The sequence below is a fragment of the Taudactylus pleione genome, unplaced genomic scaffold (genome assembly GCF_031769625.1).
Source record: "Taudactylus pleione unplaced genomic scaffold, aTauple2 ptg000471l, whole genome shotgun sequence".
NCBI classification, from domain to species: Eukaryota; Metazoa; Chordata; class Amphibia; order Anura; family Myobatrachidae; genus Taudactylus; species Taudactylus pleione.
This window is the reverse complement of record NW_028284873.1, coordinates 1,805,371-1,828,279: the sequence shown is the minus strand read 5'-3', so window position 1 is coordinate 1,828,279 and position 22,909 is coordinate 1,805,371. Positions and strand designations below refer to the sequence as shown.

The following is a 22,909-nucleotide window of genomic DNA, read 5'->3' as shown; positions in this document are numbered from 1 at the left end:
ACTATATCAAGACACTTACCTAATCTTCCAGAAGGCTGCACCTCCAAATATTAATAAGACCAGGACAATTACAATTATTGTAATGGCAGCAACACTTCCTGTACAAAAAACAAAACAAAACAAAACATCAGAATACTGATCAAATTACCAGTCACACACAACTGTACTTTACAACAGATATCTAAACAATGATATATTTATTTACTGTATTCCAGGGTCTCTGGGGGTCATTCAGACCCGGTCGTTAGGCTGGCGCCATCGTGTGCATGCGTGAGACCCGCTACGACCGACAGCGCCGGTCGTAGCGGGTCTCGATCCAAAGGGGGCGAGCTGTCGATGTTGATTGACAGCTCGCCCCGTTTGGAAGGCGGGCCGGGGGGGTGGCAGCCCAAACGGAGGCGTTCCCATGGGAACGCCTACCGTTTGGGGGCGGCCCCACTGACATCACTAGTGATGTCAGTGGAGAGCTTCCGGCTCTGACAGAGCCAGAAGCTCTCCGGGGCTTACTACAAGGGAGACCCTACCCTAGGGTCTTGTCGTAAGCCCCGATGGTCGCGATGGTCTCTGACCATCGCGACCATCACCGGAGCGGTCGTTAGAGCTATGGGTGTTAACCCACAGCCTAACGACCGCAACAGAGGCGGGCGGTCAGGATGCAAGTGGCCGCCCAGTTTCTGAGCGACCGCTTGCATCCTCCGACCGCCTCTGAATGAGGCCCATGGTCTTGTAAGATAACACTGTACACAATGTATCACAAATTATGGTTATCGAATGCGGCTTGATCTAAAACACTACAAACAAAGCCTACAGTAAGGCTATTCTGTACTAAAACTGCATGATATTATATACTGAGTTTACATAGATTAGGTAATATAATTTTGTTTGAAAGGTAAAGTTGTGTTATCAAAAGTTAACCTTTTCACTTATCAACATAGATAATTAAACAAAACAAAAGTTAATTTAAATACAAAATTTTTGTAATTGCCATATATCTAGAAAAGGTAGCAATATGATAGTTAATTCATACAGCACCTATATATTTGGAAAATTTCTGAATTTAAAACAAAAAATTAAAAAATGCATAAGACCATATGTCAAATGAACAGGATGTAGTTATATTGCTAGCGGACGGGATGCTGGCTGTCGATATACCGGCGCTGGAATCCTGGCGCCCGGCAAAAAGCAGACGCCGCTATCCCCTTAGGGATCAGGATACCGGTAAGACAGCGGACCCAGGTCAGTGTTAGCTGTGGGGGGGGAGATATAGGTTTAGGGTGCAGGAAGGGAAAGTTAGGCACCACCGGGTTGGTGTTAGGATTAGGCACCCCACAAGGAGGTTAGGGTTAGGCACCACAAAGGGAGGGTTGTGAGGGGGGGGGGGACAGGGGGAGGGTTAGTATACTTACAGCCGCCGTTGAGATTCTGAATGTTCAGGCTGCCACTGTTGGGTATATATCCCAAATGAAATCATTACAGTAAGCCTGTTGCCTTAAAATTAGACTTTATTTTGCAATTTTAGTCCTTTATTCTTTAGTCCTTTATAATTCAGGATGATAAAATTTTCCACATAAATTTGGGCAGCAGTGAAAGTAATACACTTTTCAATAAAATAAGCCTCAGTAATAGCAACTGCTATGCTTGTTCCATGCCAAGCTTCCTCTCAAGATTACAATGAACCGGCAGTCACACCCCCATCATTTGTAACCTCTGATTCATCCTTACTGACAAAGTGTCATGTAGTGCAGGAAGTGAATGCATTCACCTTGTCATTTTCAGCACTATATAAGTAAATAATAATTTTCTCTATCTATCTATCTATCTATCTATCTATCTATCTATCTATCTATCTATCGATCGATCTGTCTGCTTAGCTTCAATAGAAAATTAACTGTACTAAACCATGTAAAGCATATATGGCTTAAATAAAATACAGGAAACCATATAAGTAGGTTTACTGTTTGCAGCTGATTGGGTGTAAGAACAGACCATTATAAACCATGAAGGGGCAGGAGGATTGAGATGAGTATCACATGAACAGATACCAGACCCCAGCTCTATTGCTCTTTCAGTTGTGGAGGGTTTTAAAGGCTCAAATTATCTGTGGCTGCAGTTGTTCTTTAAGACCAGTTACACTGCATAAGCAAGTCACTTGGGAGGTGCAACATAGTTCTATGTATTACACATATCATACATTTTTATATTCACAAATGCAATTAATTATATAACACACATATCTTGCTTACATGTATGACAAGGGTAGCTAGCACTTGTTGCATTAAAACTATCAGCATTTCTTGGTAGAATAGTTTTAAAATGAAATATTGCCTCAGACTGGTGACCAACTGGTAGCCCTATGGCCGCATGTTGGCCTTGTGTTCTCCTCCTGGAAGCAGCTGTAGTCTATTGTTTTTCTTGCTGTTATCCTCTACCCTCTGCTGAATAAATGACTGCTCGGTGAGTGGAAGGGTGAAGTCCAGACAGAGCATTGCTGAGCGATGCTAAATGTCTAACTTTGTATGATATTAATTATGCTCCACCAGTTTCTAATTAATAATTACCACTCTCTTAAGGAACACAGGCCCTGATTCAGAGCCGGACGCTCTTTTCAGAGCGTTCGCTCTGAATCAGGGCGTTTTGTTTTTAAATGGAGCTGGTGATGGTCGCGACCATTGGGGCTTGCGACGAAACCCTTGTAGTAGAGTCTCGTTCCCGCAAGCCCCAGTGAGCTTCCTGCTCTAAATAGAGCAGGAAGCTCCCCACTGACATCACTGGTGATGTCAGTGGTGCCTCCCACAAACGGCAGGCGTACCTTCGGGAATGCCTCCATTTGTGTAGCCACCCCCCTGCCCGCCTCCAAAATAATCACAATCGACAGCCGCTCCGTTTCGGTGCGAGACCCGTAGCAACGGAGCGCCCGTCACTGGCCAGGGTCTCGTGCATGCGCATGCCGGAGGCGGCGCATGCGCAGGGGGCAAACATTGACCTGCTTGCGAGCGCATAGCGCTTGTGAGCAGGTCTGAATCAGCCCCACAGTTTGCAAGTTACTGGAATTACTACTACTGATAATATGTGTAATGCAATGCAAGGTATTATGCCTAACACTCAGGGCTGTTTTTAGGGGCTGGGGCTCCCAGTGCGAATAGTCAAAATGCGCCCACCCAACCAAACAAGTCTAAGATAATAAGTGTGCGCACGCCCTGGAAAGGGGGCATGGCCTCACAATAAGGGTTGTGGCCTCAAATTAAAAGACTACCTTATGAATAAAGTTAACAATACCATAGGATTAGGGACAACAAAACCAACTGCTGTTTTCCTGTTTTAAGACACACCATCAGTCCCCCCCCCCCCCAAGGTAAAAAAACACATTGCTCCCCCACAGAGAAAATAACATTTCTGCAGCTGCTCAGCAGGTCAGGACCAGTATCACATGACCAGTATCAGGGAAGAGTCAGTTAAGAGTGGGCAGCATCAGGATTATTATGATGCACAACTGCAATTAAAAACTCTTTCCAACATTACTGAAACTGGTTTCAGCCCTTGCTGCAGTCTTAGGTCAATCAATAATTCCCTGCAAACACTGATGAGGAAAGGAAGGGAACTTAGTACATCACTGAGTTTATGGTCTAGACCAGGTCACTTTATACTGCAGTATAATGCTGGCCATACACCTGTATGACCAGCATCAGATCCGATTCACCATCCGACTCCCCGGAGCTCCCTGGCAGTCCCGGCAGCATATTTGTTGTTTTTCTTAGCACACGAGCTGCCGTACGATCGATCCTGTGCCTCAAGCGCTCATCAGGGAAAGTCATTGAAATTACTTGAATGGACGCATGATGTATCGCATGAACAAAATAAATGGTATGATCTGCACACGATACGATGGAACATATGGGCTGCACATCTGATCATACGATCCGATTATAGGAGCTTCGGGAGCACGCATCGGATCTTATCTTACTAAAAAAGTACACGATTTTCACAAGATCCATCATATGACTCATAGAAAATAGGGCAATCGGCCCAAATCGTGGAGGTGCATAGCCAGCATTAGCAAACAAAAAATACAACACTGCGCACTGGGCTCTTAACTAGTTGTTTGTGGTGAGCTGCTGATAGTAAGAAAGGGGGAGTGTCTTCCCTCTTAAAGTATATCACAAAAGGGGAGGATACAATCGGCGCTCAACCAATGAGGGTATGGGACAATATTGTATAGCGTAGGAATCAATGAAAATAGATAAAAAATGATGTGCCCATATAAGTGTGAATCAAAGTAGATCGTATTATGGATATAAAAAACTTTACTATAAATTATGCAATATAATCACATGAAACAATAAGAAAAAGTCGCCTGCTGAATCCGTAGGACGGACTCAAATGATGGTATATGATGTTGCTAGTAGCAACCACAAATGTTCTGTGCTCAGATCGTCCGTCAGCACAATGTAGATGATAATGAGACCCTATTGACCGAGGATGAAAGTAAATTATGTCCAATAGCGGCGTCCCGCTGGTGAATTAATCTGCTGCTGTGAACTGTTGTAAATAGTTGATCTATGTAATAAGTCAATAATAAAGTAGAAATAACTTATTGCAGGTGTACTTGGTCTTCTGCCCGGGTAGGAGAAAATACCACACAGTAGGTCAGTGCAGGGACTCCGGACTGGGTCCCATCGGCTAGTTCCCAAGCGGGTGATGTGTCTAACCAAAGACCTATCCCACACTCAGGATGCTAACCCTGGTGGTCCCCTGTCACTGGAGGGGAAAAAGCTGGAGTCAACCGTGCCCGATCACTGCCCGCGTCCCCCTCCGTACGGAGACTCACCTGTCCTGATGCTGCGTGTGGCTGGATCCCTTCTCCTCCCGTGCTCAGTCTCCTCTTCCTGCTTTGCGTGCGGCGTCCTCAGTTCCCTGATACTTCCGGGTGGTGTGTTTGCTGTGTCACGTGTAGCTCGCCGGTCACGTGATCGGCTCAAGTTCGGTCTCAGGTCTCAGTGTAAAATCTATTACTGGATAAGTCTAACCATGGAATATGCGGGTATAATGTCCTCCAACGCGTTTCGACCACTATGTGGTCTTCCTCTGGGAGTATAAGTGATAAGTGTAGGGTAGGCAGGGTATATCATGTGTAGTGAACCCCCGCCTCTCATCATGATTGGTTCTCGTTAGTCTCTCGGATTGGTATCATATATGTCAATCATTGTACTTAATAGTAAATCTGCAAATCTCGTTTGCTAGACATCTCACTGTTAAAATGCAAATATTTTCCCTAATGGTGGCCTCATACATTAGCTGTCAGTGGCTCTTAAATGCGCTTCACCTCTGCTTCTAGTCACATGCTGGGTCTAGTATTCCCCTTCTGTTGGTGTCAATCCTGGCAAATAGATGTTTTGGAAGAATGTTGTTTGTCTTCGTAAAAGGTGAATGGAATTGATGTATGGACAACAGGTACCTATAAGTAACTAGGTGTGCAGAGGATTGTTCAAGATTATTACAAGATGTATTGTGACATGTAATCAGTCACATATGATAGACCTCACCTCGTTATCTATATTTAGACCTTTGGGGGTCAAAGTATCCATGGTGATCATAGCCCTCAATTCTTCTCTGTTAATCTGTTTGATGCGGTCACCCCCCCTCCAATTCGGTGTTACTAGTTTTAATGCTGCAAAATCTATTCCCGTGGGGTCTGAGTTATGGTATTGTTTGAAATGTAGGGAGATTGGGTGCTCTTCGCATCCAGCCTTAATGTTCCGTATATGTTCACTCAATCTTATTTTTAGAGGGCGAATGGTGCGTCCTATATATTGTTTTTTGCAGGGGCATTCTAATAGATAAATAATTCCCTTACTAAAGCAGGTCATGTTGTTCCTAATGGTCCATTTAAAACCTTTAGATGTCGAAATGATAGTGCGTATAGGTTTCGTGGCCCTTCTTCCTGTAGTGGTACACGCTGAGCATTGTCCACAAAAATAGAAGCCTCCTTTCGTAGCTTCCTTCTGGTTGCCCCATAAGCTTGTAAGAGTGGCTTGTGTGGGTTTGACTGTGGCTATGTGATTACTGACCAATCTTGTTTTGAGGTCTGCTGCTTTTCGGAATACCACTTTGGGGGCCTTTGGTAGTACTTCAGCTAGAGTATGGTCCTGAAATAATATTGGCCAGTGTTTATTAATGATCTTTCTAACACAATTGGCTTGGCTGCTATAATCCGTAACAAAATATATATCTTTCTTTTCTTCTACTGTATTTTGTTTGTCCTTGTATTGTAATAGTTGGTTTCTCTCCACATTTTTGAATTTATTGAATGCTAGGTCTATTGTGGTTATGTTGTACCTTTTTTCCTCTAATTGTGCTTTTAATTTCTGTCCTTGTTCTATGTAATCACCTACTCTCGAACAATTCCTTTTTATTCTTTGGAACTGGCTGACCGGAATACTGTTTAGCCAGTCTGGGTGGTGTCCACTAGTAGCCAATATAAAACTATTTACATCTACGGGTTTATGGTGGGTATTGGTGTGGATCTGATTATCTGCATCATTATTGCAGATAATCAGATCCACACCAATACCCACCATAAACCCGTAGATGTAAATAGTTTTATATTGGCTACTAGTGGACACCACCCAGACTGGCTAAACAGTATTCCGGTCAGCCAGTTCCAAAGAATAAAAAGGAATTGTTCGAGAGTAGGTGATTACATAGAACAAGGACAGAAATTAAAAGCACAATTAGAGGAAAAAAGGTACAACATAACCACAATAGACCTAGCATTCAATAAATTCAAAAATGTGGAGAGAAACCAACTATTACAATACAAGGACAAACAAAATACAGTAGAAGAAAAGAAAGATATATATTTTGTTACGGATTATAGCAGCCAAGCCAATTGTGTTAGAAAGATCATTAATAAACACTGGCCAATATTATTTCAGGACCATACTCTAGCTGAAGTACTACCAAAGGCCCCCAAAGTGGTATTCCGAAAAGCAGCAGACCTCAAAACAAGATTGGTCAGTAATCACATAGCCACAGTCAAACCCACACAAGCCACTCTTACAAGCTTATGGGGCAACCAGAAGGAAGCTACGAAAGGAGGCTTCTATTTTTGTGGACAATGCTCAGCGTGTACCACTACAGGAAAAAGGGCCACGAAACCTATACGCACTATCATTTCGACATCTAATGGTTTTAAATGGACCATTAGGAACAACATGACCTGCTTTAGTAAGGGAATTATTTATCTATTAGAATGCCCCTGCAAAAAACAATATATAGGACGCACCATTCGCCCTCTAAAAATAAGATTGAGTGAACATATACGGAACATTAAGGCTGGATGCGAAGAGCACCCAATCTCCCTACATTTCAAACAATACCATAACTCAGACCCCACGGGAATAGATTTTGCAGCATTAAAACTAGTAACACCGAATTGGAGGGGGGGTGACCGCATCAAACAGATTAACAGAGAAGAATTGAGGGCTATGATCACCATGGATACTTTGACCCCCAAAGGTCTAAATATAGATAACGAGGTGAGGTCTATCATATGTGACTGATTACATGTCACAATACATCTTGTAATAATCTTGAACAATCCTCTGCACACCTAGTTACTTATAGGTACCTGTTGTCCATACATCAATTCCATTCACCTTTTACGAAGACAAACAACATTCTTCCAAAACATCTATTTGCCAGGATTGACACCAACAGAAGGGGAATACTAGACCCAGCATGTGACTAGAAGCAGAGGTGAAGCGCATTTAAGAGCCACTGACAGCTAATGTATGAGGCCACCATTAGGGAAAATATTTGCATTTTAACAGTGAGATGTCTAGCAAACGAGATTTGCAGATTTACTATTAACTACAATGATTGACATTTATGATACCAATCCGAGAGACTAACGAGAACCAATCATGATGAGAGGCGGGGGTTCACTACACATGATATACCCTGCCTACCCTACACTTATCACTTATACTCCCAGAGGAAGACCACATAGTGGTCGAAACGCGTTGGAGGACATTGTACCCGCATATTCCATGGTTAGACTTATCCAGCAATAGATTTTACACTGAGACCTGAGACCGAACTTGAGCCGATCACGTGACCGGCGAGCTACACGTGACACAGCAAACACACCACCCGGAAGTATCAGGGAACTGAGGACGCCGCACGCAAAGCAGGAAGAGGAGACTGAGCACGGGAGGAGAAGGGATCCAGCCACACGCAGCATCAGGACAGGTGAGTCTCCGTACGGAGGGGGACGCGGGCAGTGATCGGGCACGGTTGACTCCAGCTTTTTCCCCTCCAGTGACAGGGGACCACCAGGGTTAGCATCCTGAGTGTGGGATAGGTCTTTGGTTAGACACATCACCCGCTTGGGAACTAGCCGATGGGACCCAGTCCGGAGTCCCTGCACTGACCTACTGTGTGGTATTTTCTCCTACCCGGGCAGAAGACCAAGTACACCTGCAATAAGTTATTTCTACTTTATTATTGACTTATTACATAGATCAACTATTTACAACAGTTCACAGCAGCAGATTAATTCACCAGCGGGACGCCGCTATTGGACATAATTTACTTTCATCCTCGGTCAATAGGGTCTCATTATCATCTACATTGTGCTGACGGACGATCTGAGCACAGAACATTTGTGGTTGCTACTAGCAACATCATATACCATCATTTGAGTCTGTCCTACGGATTCAGCAGGCGACTTTTTCTTATTGTTTCATGTGATTATATTGCATAATTTATAGTAAAGTTTTTTATATCCATAATACGATCTACTTTGATTCACACTTATATGGGCACATCATTTTTGATCTATTTTCATTGATTCCTACGCTATACAATATTGTCCCATACCCTCATTGGTTGAGCGCCGATTGTATCCTCCCCTTTTGTCATAGCCAGCATTAAACTGTTTAGTAAGGATTAAAGTCTATGAACTTGAAAAGTTGCAGTGTGTTTAGCAAAAGTATTTAAAGAGGATTGTCAACATTAGTGTTATAATGTGGCAAAACTAGTTTATTGTGTTAATTTTAACTATATATATATACTGCTGATTTGCAATGTAACTAATTTGAAATATGAGCATTGTATGAAAATGTCTTCTTATTTGCGGAGAGTGTGGCCCAGTAGAGTCCATTGTGAAAACGTTCATGCTAAATAAAGCTTATGGTGTTTGATAAAATTGTATTCAAAATTCCTGACTAAATTGTGTAAAGTTTAAGGTTTAATTGGGGACCACCTGCCTCTCTGCAGTGTGTGTAGAAAGTCCATAAGACAACAGATGATCCTTCCAACAAGACACTAAAATACTTAATCTTTACCACAGATAGGGTGTTACATACTGTATGTTACTGGGCATTATTACTAAATACATGTGGCATATTATGAGGATTTACAATATTATTATATTATAAAGGTACAATATTGTTGGGTGTTATCACTGGTGCTGTACATATTTCTGGGCATCACTGATAATGCGGCTATATTGGACACTGGGCCTGATTCAGAGCCGCTCGTAAGTGGCCGCTCGTTCGTTCCTACCGATGTTCGCACAACTGCGCATGCGCGAACCAGTCAGTGCGGCCGAAAATCGTGTGCTCACTAAATAGCGAATGCCTGCTATTTTGATTGACAGAATGAGGCGTTTGTGGGTGGTAACAGGGGAAGGTGCTTGAAAATGGGGAGTGGAGATCCGAACGCAGGCGTGCTTAAATGTCAAAACGGGCGTTTTAAGGGTGTGCATAATTAACAAAGCAGCGTCATTGACCACGTCACTTGGTTGTTTTATAGTCAGAACTGCTCGCATGATTGTGGTAGGAAAAACCAACCACAAGAATAGCGAGCAGTTCAGACGCCTTTCGATGTACTCGATTAATCTAATAAATAGCAGACATGACGTAGGATGCGAGTGGCCAGGGGGCGTTTTTTTCAAAATTACGTTCGCATGTTTTGTTCGCTCGTTCAGACATAGAGGCGTGAACAGACCGCAAAGAGCGAACGGTTCATTTAAATAGCCAGCCCCTTTTTCTGAACGAGCGAGCGCAAATAGCATCCGGCTCTGAATCAGGCCCACTGTTTATGCTGTCTGCCACTTACAACTGCCGTAATGAAGATTCTGGTGCCCTGGGTGATGGTCTTTGGCTACAGTGGCTCATAGTGAAGTTCACAAATTTTGCTAGATTCAAAATGTAAGATAGAAATTTATCATTTTGAAAACTGCACTTTGGCCCTCATTCAGAGCCACTCGCAAACAGCAGTACGCTCGTTGCGTTCCGATGTTGAATAACCGCGCATGCGTCGGTGTAACACTGCGCATGTGCGTACGGCAGATTGCGAGTTTTTTGGGTCTCGTTCGTCAAATACCGTACAGGAAGTGACATGTCAAATGTGATTGACAGAACAGGGCGTTTTTGGGTGTTGACGGGGGTGGAGATGGAAAAACGCAGGCGTGGCGAGGCGTTTTTGGGGCGTACATACATTAGCAAATGCGAGCGTAAAATGTGTTCGGACCGACTCATACGTCACTGGATGATCCTCTTTCCCTTCAAAATGCTCGCACAGCTTAGGGTCTGGATTACTCAACCACATTGGCGATGGCCTTCTCCTCCGTCCCGGGACTCCACGATGTTGTTGCGATTAATCGCGGGAGGGCTGAAAAGCAATTAGTGTTGGATTGAAAACCGGCTTGGTATGTGTTTTGAAATCAGTTTTTTGGGATAGCACAAAACCGTACGCAGGTGGAACTCAGAGCTGCTAATGTCAGGATGACACAATCAATTTGCGTACATTTGTGGGGGTTTATTTTGCCCTCAATTTGGTGGTTAGGGCCTATTGTAACAATAATGTCATCATGTTTTAATTTTCGCACCATTTTATTTTTACCTCTTGAATTTGCCTCGTTATATGATTTTTTAAACGTTCCTTAAAGAGCCCATTTCTTTTTTTTTAATTTTTCTTGATTTTTGCCAGTTTTTGCCTTTTGGTCCAGGATTAAATGTAACCCATTTGTACAATAATTTCACAATCCAATGTTAGATTTTTTGTTTCAATTTATTGCTCAAACAAAAAAATAAAAAATTAAGCTAATTGATATATTGATTGGCATGATACGATTGAGGGAGGTAGGCCGAAAAAACGAGCAGGTAATCGGAATCTGACAGTCCCACTTCCGGTTTGTACTTGTGCGTGCGTTCCCTTCAAGCCATTTCGGGGATGTACGCTCGCTATTTGGCACGCTCGTTAGTCAGAGGAGGGGTCGCCTGAGTTTGGGGCGGATTTTTAGCTGCGTAGGAAAAAACGAGCGAGTGCTTGAATTTAAATATTTTTTTACGTACGGCGAACGTGCGTACGCCCACTTGCGAGTGGGTCTGAATCAGGGCCTTTGTTTCTTGGATTCTGCAGCCAACTCATCAGTCAGTGCATTTAGGGCCTGATTCAGAGATGCACGCAATGGCGAATATGTGGTGACGGGGGTGTGGCAGAAAAACACAGGTGTGTCTGTCCTTTTAAACGCAGTTACATGGGCGGACATAAACTGGCCACTGCGAGTGCATACGCAGTATGAGAGCCTTCTGCATGTCATGAGAGCTCCCGAGTCTGTGGCTGGTCAGACCTTCCGCAAGGGCAAGATGACCACCGATGTGCATCGATGGTGCCAATATTTACACGGGTTTTTAGCAGGGGCTGTGAGATGAACCGCACAGCCCTGCAATAAACAGCAGCATGGAACAAATCCTGGAGTAGAAACAGCAGATGAGCAGTGGCATAACATGGGGGGTGTGGGCCGCACCCGGGTGTCACCCGCCGAGGGTTGACAACAAAGTGCCAACTACTTCTCAGTGACAGGAGCCAGGTGCTGCATTACGTGCAGCACTCGGCTTCTGACAAAGTGAGAGAGCCAGCACTGCAAATATACTGGTCCCCGGGGGCAGTCCGCATCTTTGGCACCCCCGGAGTGTATAAAATGGAGGTTCGGGACTCGTGGCCACGCCCCCTACCCATGAAGTCACGCCCCTACCCGCGAGGCCTAGCCACCTTCTACTATCGTGCCCGCACAGGGAGCCACCCAGGGGAGGGACGCCACTGCAGATGAGTATCATGAAACAATTAAGTGTCTTTAGCAATGCTGTAATGCCGCGTATCCATTAGGTGATTTTAATGAGTGATCGGATGATTACGACGTCGTAATCGTTCAATCGCTCATTAATCGTACACAAAATCATGCATCAAAATGTCGGAAATGACCAGCGATGCACGCTCCCGCTGGTCGTTTCCGACATCAATCATCGTCTGAACACACCAGTTACGACTGATTGGCCATGTTCAGGGATGAGGGAGGGTGCCTTCACTGAACGACATATTGTTCAGTGTAGGCACTACAGGGGATCAGGAACGATTGTGCGATTATAATGTCGCAATCGTACTGTCTTTCCATAGTCGGCAAGTGGATACGCAGCATAAGTTGCAAAACTGCATATACTATTAACTACAATCAGCAATTTACTTTTATCTGTCTGAAGAATGAAAACAAACGCCCTTGCATGCAAACACAAAGGGCTGTCTAATATATATGTCTAATATATATGGTCACTTTAAAAAAGACTAAAGATCGAGTGATCTGCAGATGTATCTGCAGATGATGGTTGTTCGTACACACTGAACGGCCATCATCTGTGTCTGCCCGTAGGTCCCGGCGACCAGGGGGCATGTAGTGGGCGTGTCCTGTCGGGCGGGGGCGTGTCTCGCCCCCCTCCTCGCGGCTGCAGCTGTGTATGTCTGCATACATATCTGTCCATCGGCTGTGCAGCACAGCCATTGCGATATGTCGGTGAATGCCAACGTTCACCAACATATCGCGGGTACACACTTCCCGACGGGCAGCAGATACATTGGCCGATCAATTGATTGGCCAATGTAACTATCACTGTGTACCCAGCTTAACTCTGGATTTAATATGAACTTGCATAAGTCATAAGTTTGACACTTGCTCAGACTGTGAAGTTAAAAGGATACTTTTGTAGCTTTCACACAGGTTTTTGGCAGACTGCCAATTCCCACTTGAGCCTGCCCCAGAACCTGTGTAATTTAAGAGTGTCCCCATTTTTAGGGATTGTGTGATAGTGTGTGGCCCTGATGAACTTCAAACCTAGGCAAAAACCTAATCCTGGTCAAACTACACCTCCATGACAAATTTGGTGAAGCCAGGTCCAAAACTCTGGTCGTGCATAAAGGGCAGGCAGACAGGCCTGCATATATATATCTGCAAATTGTAAATCTGCCCACCTACAGGGCAGCATGGTTTTGCCAAAGTACAAGTTACTTGTTTTTTTTTTGTTAGCTCTGCTCCCAACTCCGTCTCTACCTATGAATTAGAAAAGACAAAGATTTGCAGTATATTTCAAAGTTCAGGTGTAACTATTTGTACTTTATGTTTCACATTTTCACGGCTTTGTGATACATTTTTAGGTCTTATGATCTGTGACACAATTGTGCAGATCAGCAAATGTAAAAGTTTTGCTGCTACATGTGGATGACCACTTAAACAAAATATGTTTGATATTTTTTTATCTAAACTTATAATTTTGTTAAAGGTCCAAAAACAGAATAAGGTATATTCAATATCACAATAATAATCTAAAAGCTACATTTCAATTTTTTTGTTTCAAAACTCACTTTTGAAGCAGGAGATATTTAGATACTGTCTTACCTGTATTTGAAATCCCAGAATGTCTTTGTACTACATATTAACAGCTATTACCTGCATTGTCAGTACTTATATGTTATTAACGCTATTTGTGTTAATTGTAATGTACCATCTATCATTATCATCTTTCTATCCATTCTAATCATTAGCTGAAGCTAATGAGCCGACAGCTCATTAGCTTCAGTTGCTAGTAAATAAATTCCCTCGATCTTCTAGAGATGAACACGGAAGGCATCTTGCCTGGGTAGAAGATATAGGATCACTTTTCATGATGTATCAAATTTCACAGCCTGCAGAATGATACAGCACGTGGATCATTAAGATGGTTCCAAACTGTATTATGTAACTGGCTAGTTTTGACAAGGTTTTGTAACAGTTCCCTTAGTACGCAGGCAATAATAGAACATCCAATAATTGCTCCCAGGGCTTATCACCATGTTTTATTTGAGCCATCAGTGGTGTGAATTCATCCCAGACGCCCGGAGGCAAGTTATAATTTGGTGCCCCCTCCGTCACAGCCTCTGACACTGTAATGTAGCAATTTGCATGTAGACAGGCTGTAGACAGACGAAGGCAGCAGCTGATGGTCTGATATGGAGCTCTCCACTAGTGTATGGTGGCTCTCTGGTGTCGGGAAGGGGTGCCATGTATTGGACAGCTGTGACAGTACACCGGGTACATAGTTACAGCCCTAAGTGGGGTGAATATGTTGAGGACAATGGAGGAGGTGCCCCTTCAGAGCTGGAGCCCGGCGGCAGGCGCCTCCATTGTCTCCCAATGTTCTGCCCCTGGCCCCCACACACGGTGCACTATAGCAGCCGATCCGACAGAATGATATCGCTGCTATATCGATCATGTGTGTGGGTATGATATCGGCCAGTGCGCGCTCCCGTGGGATCGTTCTGCATGTTCACTTGATCTGGATGAGGGATGTACGATCCCATGCAGCGCTATGCGGGTGGGGGAGGGAGGTGTCGGCATATCGGGTGGTCATCCACCCGATCGCTCCATGTGTGGGGACCGCCCGAGATGTCGGCCATTGGATCGGCCGTCGTGTCACCAGGTGCATATCGCACCATATATGGGGGCCTTCAATTTAAAAATGTTGCTTCCCAAAGCCGACTATTTTTGCAGCGTAGCACCGTCACCACTTACTCAATAATGCATGGGCCGCAACTCACAGTGCTCCCATGCACAATAAATAAAAAGAATTCAGCATACCATGCGATCGTGCCATCTCGCTGCGTCCCCTGTCTGTTATGGAAGAAATCCATTCTGCACATGTGCAGAACGGATCTCCCCCTCCTACAACGGTTTCCAGGGAGTGATGTTGTGTTCAGTAACCGCTGACATCACTCCCGAAATAACTCCCTAGAATGCTGTGTGAACAGCACTCAGAGGCGCATGCTCCGCAAACCAAAAGTGCGATGAGGGGAACATAATTTCCCTCCAAGCACTAGTATGCTTACCTCTGCATGTGCAGCGATCAGCTGCAGCAGGAAAGACTGATGATCAGTCCCCCCTGCCCAACTGCACTCTGCAATAAGGAGAGGGGTGTCCTCTGGGCGCCTGTTTCCAAGACTTCTGCGTATAACTTTGCTATGGTGTCCACTAACAATATTATAAAGAGAGGGTGGGAAAATAACCCCTTGAGATGTGAATAATTTCCTGTAATATGAGTTGTACTGCAATAATACCAGTATACAATGTATTCAAAAAGTGTGAATATTTATTATTAAAAAATTGTAAAATACAGGAATAATGTACAAACTATATTCCCACCATACAAATTATACAAACAATATAGGAAAAATAAAGAAATCTAGTGGCCTATTCATCAACACTTAATTTTACAAAAGCAGGTGAAAATGAACATTTTCACCTGCAATTGTAAAAATTAAGTGTTCGGGCCATTCATCACGAAGGCAAAGCAGGAAATATCACAGATATCTCCTGCTTACCTTCCTCTTGCGGAATGGCCCGCTGTCCCTATACACTAGTGTGGGGACAGTATTCATCAAGCTCCGAAAATACAATATTTTCGGAGCTTGAGAGAGGTAGCATTCTTCAGATGGCGAATGCTCCCGATACCCGCTCCTACTCTATGGGAAGGAGTCCTGGGTCGCGAAGAGGCATCCGCCCCTGTCTGGCTCCGTCAGCTGGGCGTCTGGGCTCTTGTGTGCATGTGTGACCTGCAGGTCATGCATGCGCACTCCTGTCACTGCTCCCAAAAGGAGCAGTGAAGCCACCCGCAGGGACAGCTGATCACCGCGCCAAAGCAAAGATGAATACAGCGCCGGTCCCCCGCGCCGATGTGGGACTCTGGAGAGGTAAGTAATTCTATGGGTGCAGGGTGTGCGGGGCCCCCATGTTCCCCGCACACCCTGCTCCCATTATAGACATGCCCCTGTGCGGCAAGTTGGAATGAATAGGCCCCTAAAAAACAAAAGAAAACTAAAAATTAGAGGAAAAAGGGGGAATTAAAATTGAATCACCTGTCATCTATCAGATGCTACGCATATCTCAGAACATTGTCTGCTTCCTCGGACGCCTTTGTTTGCCTGGTACACATGATGAAATGCTGTAATTAATACTGTCACATTATTAAACTGTACTTTATGTAATCCTTCTCTGAGCGCCTGAGATTTCTTAGAGCCAAAGAACAGAAGGACTCTGAAGCCTTCGTTGCTTGAGCATCTACCATGCAAGATTGCCCAAAGCACCATTTAATTTGAACATTGGTGAGTGCAGCAGTGCATTTTTACTGTCTTTTTTTCATTCACAGTGCACACTATGGGCCTGATTCAGCAAGGATCGCTATTGCGATTACACATGCAGACGGCCGATTGTTGCGTTCTGTGCATGCGTATGCATCACAGAAGGCAGCACTGCGATCGTACTGCGATCGCAGTGACCATGCAGACCCATCACAGAGTGATCGACAGGAAGTGAGCATTTAGGGGGTGGTCAGGGAAACGCAGGCGTGTCAGTGCGTTTAAACATCGTTACAGGGGCGTGCATAAATTAACCACTGCGATGGCATACGCAGTTTGAGCTCTCACTGTGTGTGATGAGGTTAGCAAATTCTGAGTAAAGTCATGTAATTGTGCCTGAGGCTCCGATGGTACTCGTTGTTACCGATGGTTTTGCAGAGTTGCAATGTATTACAGATGTAATGGAAATTGGGCATTTTTATGTTGGGCTGCAACGGCATTGCGACTGCAAACATTAGCATATTTTCGCAGTCATGACACAATTTAACAACCCCAAACCCTTTGATTATGTCCCATAACATACTTCTATACTGTTACCCAGTATTAGTTGGACTATTCTTTGGGCACAGGCAGTTTTCTATATTTTCAACTGTACTTTTCACTGTTAGCTGCATGGAGAATTTTTGCACGAAAGCCGCATTGCGTCTTTTGCAATAGGATATCGCGAACAGCAGGAGTGCGCATACGTGTGAAAAGTGACAGATGCAGTCGAACGGTGTGCTAAGTTTACACATGCGAAAACATAGTGTATTCACGTCTGATTGGGTATGGCCCCTATCATTGGAATTCAGTTAAAAACTACTGCAAGGAGAATACAATGTGCAGCGCTGGGAACAGGGTCGGTTTACAGGGGCGCCGGGGTCCAGCTGTAGAAGATCCCTGCCCTCCACCCACTCTCTGTCGTTATTATTTTAAGTTCAGCAGGAGAGCGCAGTGAAGGATTGGGTGGAGGGGGAGCATGGGAATACACTGGGTGCCGAGTAACCTAGCACCGGCCCTGGCTGGGAAGTATTATAGGGGGAGATGTAAGAAGCCCTGAAGCGGTATCAGCGCACCTTATGTGCGCTGATACCACTTCTCCCCAATGTATGATCGGGAGGTTGGGCGGTAAATAACAGAGGCACTAGGCGCTCCTGTCATTATCGGTGCTGCTATCTAGAAGATAGCAGCGCCAATAGCCTGGGCCATGTATGATCGGTCAGATCGTCTGACCGTTCGGCCCGCTGTAGCTGTCGTCATCGACAGCTACAGCCTGGCACTGCCCTATCCCCACAGCAGGGACAGTGCTGTCCCTGCTGGGGCGGCTGCTGGCTCCAGGCTGCACGCGGGGTTCTCACGATACTTGCGAGATCCCGCGCATGCTCAGTGGAGCCAGCTGGGACTGAGACAGAGCGCATCAGGCTGCCGTCTCTAGCGGGTAGCGCCGGAGGGGGGAGTTAACGCTTCCCCTCTCCGGTCGTTGAGATGTTCATACATCTCATTGTTAGTGCTTCCTGCTTCACCTCGGTAAAGAGGCGAAGCAGGAAGCGTTATAGCGGCACATTAAGTGTCGCTATAATACATATACCCCACAGTGCGCTACAAAGGGGGACATTTGTCCTCCTCAGCAGCTGGCCCGGGCCACACCAACAGGCCTAAGCCAGGGTAATTTGTACTCCCTTCCTCTCAGCACACCTGCAAATCCTGCCTAGCCATTTGTGGGTTGAGGTATTGTCCAACATCAGGAATTTTCAAGATATGGCCAGTAAGCATTGATTAAATAAATCAGAGATAAGATACGACATACAGTATGAGTAGGGAGACAAATGTTTCCTTAAAATACTAATAGTCAAAATAAAATATTGTAGGCAGTTTTTCCAGCACATTCAGCTTAGAGAGTCTAACTCACTCTTGAGAAAGCAGATCCAGGGTCCAGCAAGCAGGCTGTCTATCTATCCTTCAGCCGGCACTGAGACACCTCCTATGGCACCACGAAATGCAGAGGAGCCACTCCCCCTTGTACTGTGCACAGCAGCTAGCATAATGACCAATGATAGATCCATAATACTAGTAGACTATACAAAGCATACATAGTAGACAACAAAACAAAAGGACATGGTTTGTGGAGTGAAGATGTTTGAGGGAAAAAGAGATTTGGAGTTGTGGGGAATTCTGTAATTTGATAAATTATGAGAAGTATGGGATTTTCTTCATTGCAGATCCTCTAGTAGTGCACCATTTCATTGGAGCCACAAATGTGCAGCCTTTTCATAGTGTAATGAACTTTAAGAATACTTGCCTACTTTTGAAAAAGCTTTTCAGTGAGATTGTGAAAACACCACCTATGAGCACGGCAGTAAAGTGCTACATCTGAGAAGTGTGTCATTAAATTGACTTAAATCCATATGTAAATGAGCCCCAAAGCAGTTAATAATATCTACTTGTTGATGAAAACACATTGATACTTTCAGAAAATGCAGGTAGCCATAGGGATCATTGTGTCTTATAACCAATGCAGGGAAATTATACTAATGATCCCATTTGAATGTGGTGCCGAACCTTAACCCCCGCCCCCTAGGGGTGACTAAACCTAACCGCCCCCCAAAACCTAACACTCACCTCCACTATGCTGCCTAAACCTAACACACACATCCCCCCGCGGCTAACATCTAAGAAGCCCACGATTTACCTCGTTCGGGCTGGCGTCTGTCTGTATTTCGGCGTCGGGATTAAGATAGGCATTGGTATTTCGAGGCCTATTTTAAGTCCCGTGTTGGGCTAAACCGTCGGAATTCAGACCGGCGGCATGATGTCCACTGGTCCGCTAACTACATCCCCAATAGTTCCACTGAGATTATTACACAGTAGATCCCCTGCTAACTTAAATGACCACACTAGCACACTGAGCTTTGTTTTCCTTAGTTGAGATAGCAATTTAAACAGATTACTTATGTTTAAAATACAAAGTAATCAATCACCAAAAATGAATCAGTCTATTAGGGTTATCCATACCATGTTGATATCCATTTGTCGTGTTGGTATTGTGTTGAGTGATGTGATGCCACAACTATTGCCTAGCTGAGTTTATGAGCTGCTACTCTTCTGGTCTCATGGCCAGTTACTTGGCTTACACAGACATTAGAGCATCTCTACTTCGCTGGATTGCCAGTCAAGTACTGCTGCTCCTTTGTAAGGACCCCACTTCAATGGCTCCTTAAGCTTTAAATAGTGTCCAGTATGTCTGACCTGTGCTGGCTATAGTTCCTACTGAGTGCGTTTGTTGTTTTTCACCTAGATTGACCTTGGACTTTGTCGCTTGCTTCTGTGCTCACCATGGCTCATCTTCTGGATTTTGTATTGCAAGTGCATCTGTAACCTCAGATTGTGAAATAACCTTTCCCTATCTGTCTCCATTCCAGACCTCGAATTGTGTATGTTTTGACTGACAGTTAAATAATTTCTGTACTGTGCTATTATCTGCTACATGCCCTGACCTTAGCCTGTTCTCTGGTCTTCATAATCCATTTGCCTCTGCTCAGTCCACCTGTATCCAGCACCTGATGCATCTACGCTTACACTATGTGGACTTCAGTCAATGTTTGGTCCATCTAAGTACCACTGCAATACACCTAGTTAATAATCCTCTATTTGGAGCTTGGAGACCTTGGGACATCCAAGTACTGGTGAGCATACTGAGCTTTTTTTTTTTTTTTCATCAATACATTTTTATTGAATATATTGCAAAATATTTATAGGGGTACAGAAAAAAAAAGAAGGGAAAACATACATAAAATAAATTATGGGGGAGTGACAGTACATCCATAAACATTAGACAAAAACGTAAAACCGTAAATACAGAATTTAGTAATAAGCTAAGTATTTTGGTCCGCCTGTGGGAGCTCATTCAAACCAAATGGAGAAGGACTTTGAGGATTTAGATAAGGCAGGGGTAAGGGTGTACCCCTTCCATCTGTAGCATATAGGTGCCAGGGGTGCCATTTCACAGTGGGGGATGAAGTGGCCATAGAATAATCAATCTCTCTCGTCTCCATTTCAAAATAGAATTGTGTTTTCGTTATAACTTTGGTAAATGGGGGAAGAGAGGGGGATTTCCTCAGGATATGACTGAGAACATAACGGTCAGATTTAGGGACAGAGGCTGGATACCAATGGAGAAGAGCGAGGGAGGGGTCCAGAGTTAGAGTGAGACCTAGAACATCATTAATGAGAGTAAAGACTTCTTCCCAGAAGGGGCGCAAGAAGGGACAATCCCAGAAAACATGAAAGATAGAGCCCTCAGATTGGCAGAGACGCCAACAGAATTTTGAGACTGTGGGCCAAATTTTATGCAACCTACAGGGAGTCAAATATAATCTATTTAAAAGTTTCACATACATTTCAATATGGTTAGTATATTTAGATAATAAGAAGGAAGAAAGATGAATAGTCTCTCATTGTGAGAAGGTGAAGGTACATTGGAGATCTGCTTCCCACCGGAGTTGGGCAGGGGATTTAACCGTCAAAGCTGTAGGTGACAATAAGGAATACCAATAGGATATAGCCCCACTAGAGGAGGGTTTAGTGAGTTTATTCAAAATTTGGGTTAGCGGAGTTCACCTGTATTCATCAGGGCATATCAATGTGTAAGTTAGTGGTAGCAAAACCAGGCTGAGGGTCCTAATGGATATATATATATATGACAGAATAGAAGACGAGGAAAAAAAGTCTGCTAGGGACTCAATACCCAGACTTATCCAGCAAGGCATATTAAGACTGGTGGACAACACTTTATCTAATGCCTGAATGGAAATGGTTCTAGTGGTGAGGGGGGGTAAAATCAAAATGAGCTGGGAGGTTAAGGTCCCAAACTTTAAGGTATCAAGGATTGCTTTTGGGAATAGGGGAAGTCGTAAAGTTGTTGGGGCATCCATAGGAGGTCAGGAAGGGGGAATCGCCGATGGAGAGCATGTTCTAGGTCTACCCAAGGTTTGACAGAAGGAGGAAGAAACCACTCGCATATTTGCGAGAGAAGGGCTGCCTCATGATATCTGGTCAGATCAAGGAGATTGAGGCCTCCCTGGGGTTTAGAACGAACCATACGACTATAAGCCATTCTATGGGCTTTACCCCTCCACACATAAGAAAGCATCAAACGGCGCATCTGATGCAGTAATATACAAGGGATGGCATATGGAATAGCACAAAATAAATACATCAATTTAGGTAACAACATCATTTTGAACTCCGCTATACGGCCCAACCAGGAGATCTCGTGGCTCATCCATGCAGTGGCTAAAGAAGGCAATTGAGTCAGAAGGTGAACATAATTTTCATTAAAAGCAGCATTAATAGAGGACGGTATATAAATTCCCAAATAGGATAGGGAAGAATCCTTCCAAATAAAAGGAAAGCGTCCCTTTAAGGAACGTAGAGACAAAGGTGGAATATTAATGGGAAAAGCTTCTGTCTTCGTAACATTTCATTTATAATAGGAAGCTGGGCTGTAGCTGTCTAAAATAGTGTGGAGAGGTAGCAACGAGGTCTCTGGATCGGTTACAAGCAACAAAACATAATCTGCAAACAGACATAATTTATGAGAGGTGTCATAAATGGAGAGCCCTGGGAATTCAGATGATTGACGGATTTTTTTGGGCAAGGGATACTATGGCCAACACATATATTAATTGGGAAAGGGGACACCTCTGTCTGCTGCTTGGGAAGGGTAAGGAAAGAAACCCGTTACTAAAAACGTGAGCCGAAGGAGGAATTGTAATTTATTGTATGACACCCATTCGACCAAGTCTAAAACCCTACGGGTTTTATCGGGAGCCTGACGTCCATGAACAAAGCCCACCTGGTCAGGATGTATCAATTATGGGAGTAATGGATTCAAACGATTAGCTATCAACTTAGCAAAGATTTTCACATCCGTGTGAAGAAGCGCACTAGGTCTATAGTGTTTACACTCAGAGGGGTAGCATACTGAGCTTTATGGGAAAGGTGGCATACTAAAGGTGAAGACCATAATATAAATGGCTGGTGACTCTACCTTACTTTATATGTTAGTCGATATCCTAAACACAATACACAGAAGAGGTAATTTTCCGTTTAAACCTCAAGATTCAAAAGAAAAAGAAAAGGGAATTGGTAGAGCTTCACTGTTTCACTGACCAATACAGCTGAAATAAATACTAATTCAGTAAATATCTGTTGTAATTGTGTAGATTGCATGAGCAATAGCTATGCCAACAGGGAGAACTTAATAACACGCTATATAATTTATTCACTGTCTACTTATATAAGCCAAAGCTGAAACTAAGTCCACCACATACAAAACAAGAGATATGGTAAGAACTTACCTTTGTTATCTCTGTTTCTACGAAGTCCATAGGGTCCACAGGGTGACCTTGGGGTATAGCTGGATCCT

At 44.1% G+C, this 22,909-nt stretch overlaps 1 protein-coding gene across 1 annotated transcript in view; it reads right to left on the bottom strand.

Annotated features, from left to right (window-relative positions):
• The window catches only part of PARM1 (prostate androgen-regulated mucin-like protein 1), a 144,273-nt gene that overhangs the window by 17,780 nt on the left and 103,584 nt on the right, over window positions 1-22,909 (bottom strand). The window contains exon 3 of the mRNA XM_088448880.1: window positions 20-98. Coding sequence (XP_088305006.1) covers window positions 20-98 — 79 coding nt within the window. The remainder of the gene's footprint in view (window positions 1-19; window positions 99-22,909) is intronic.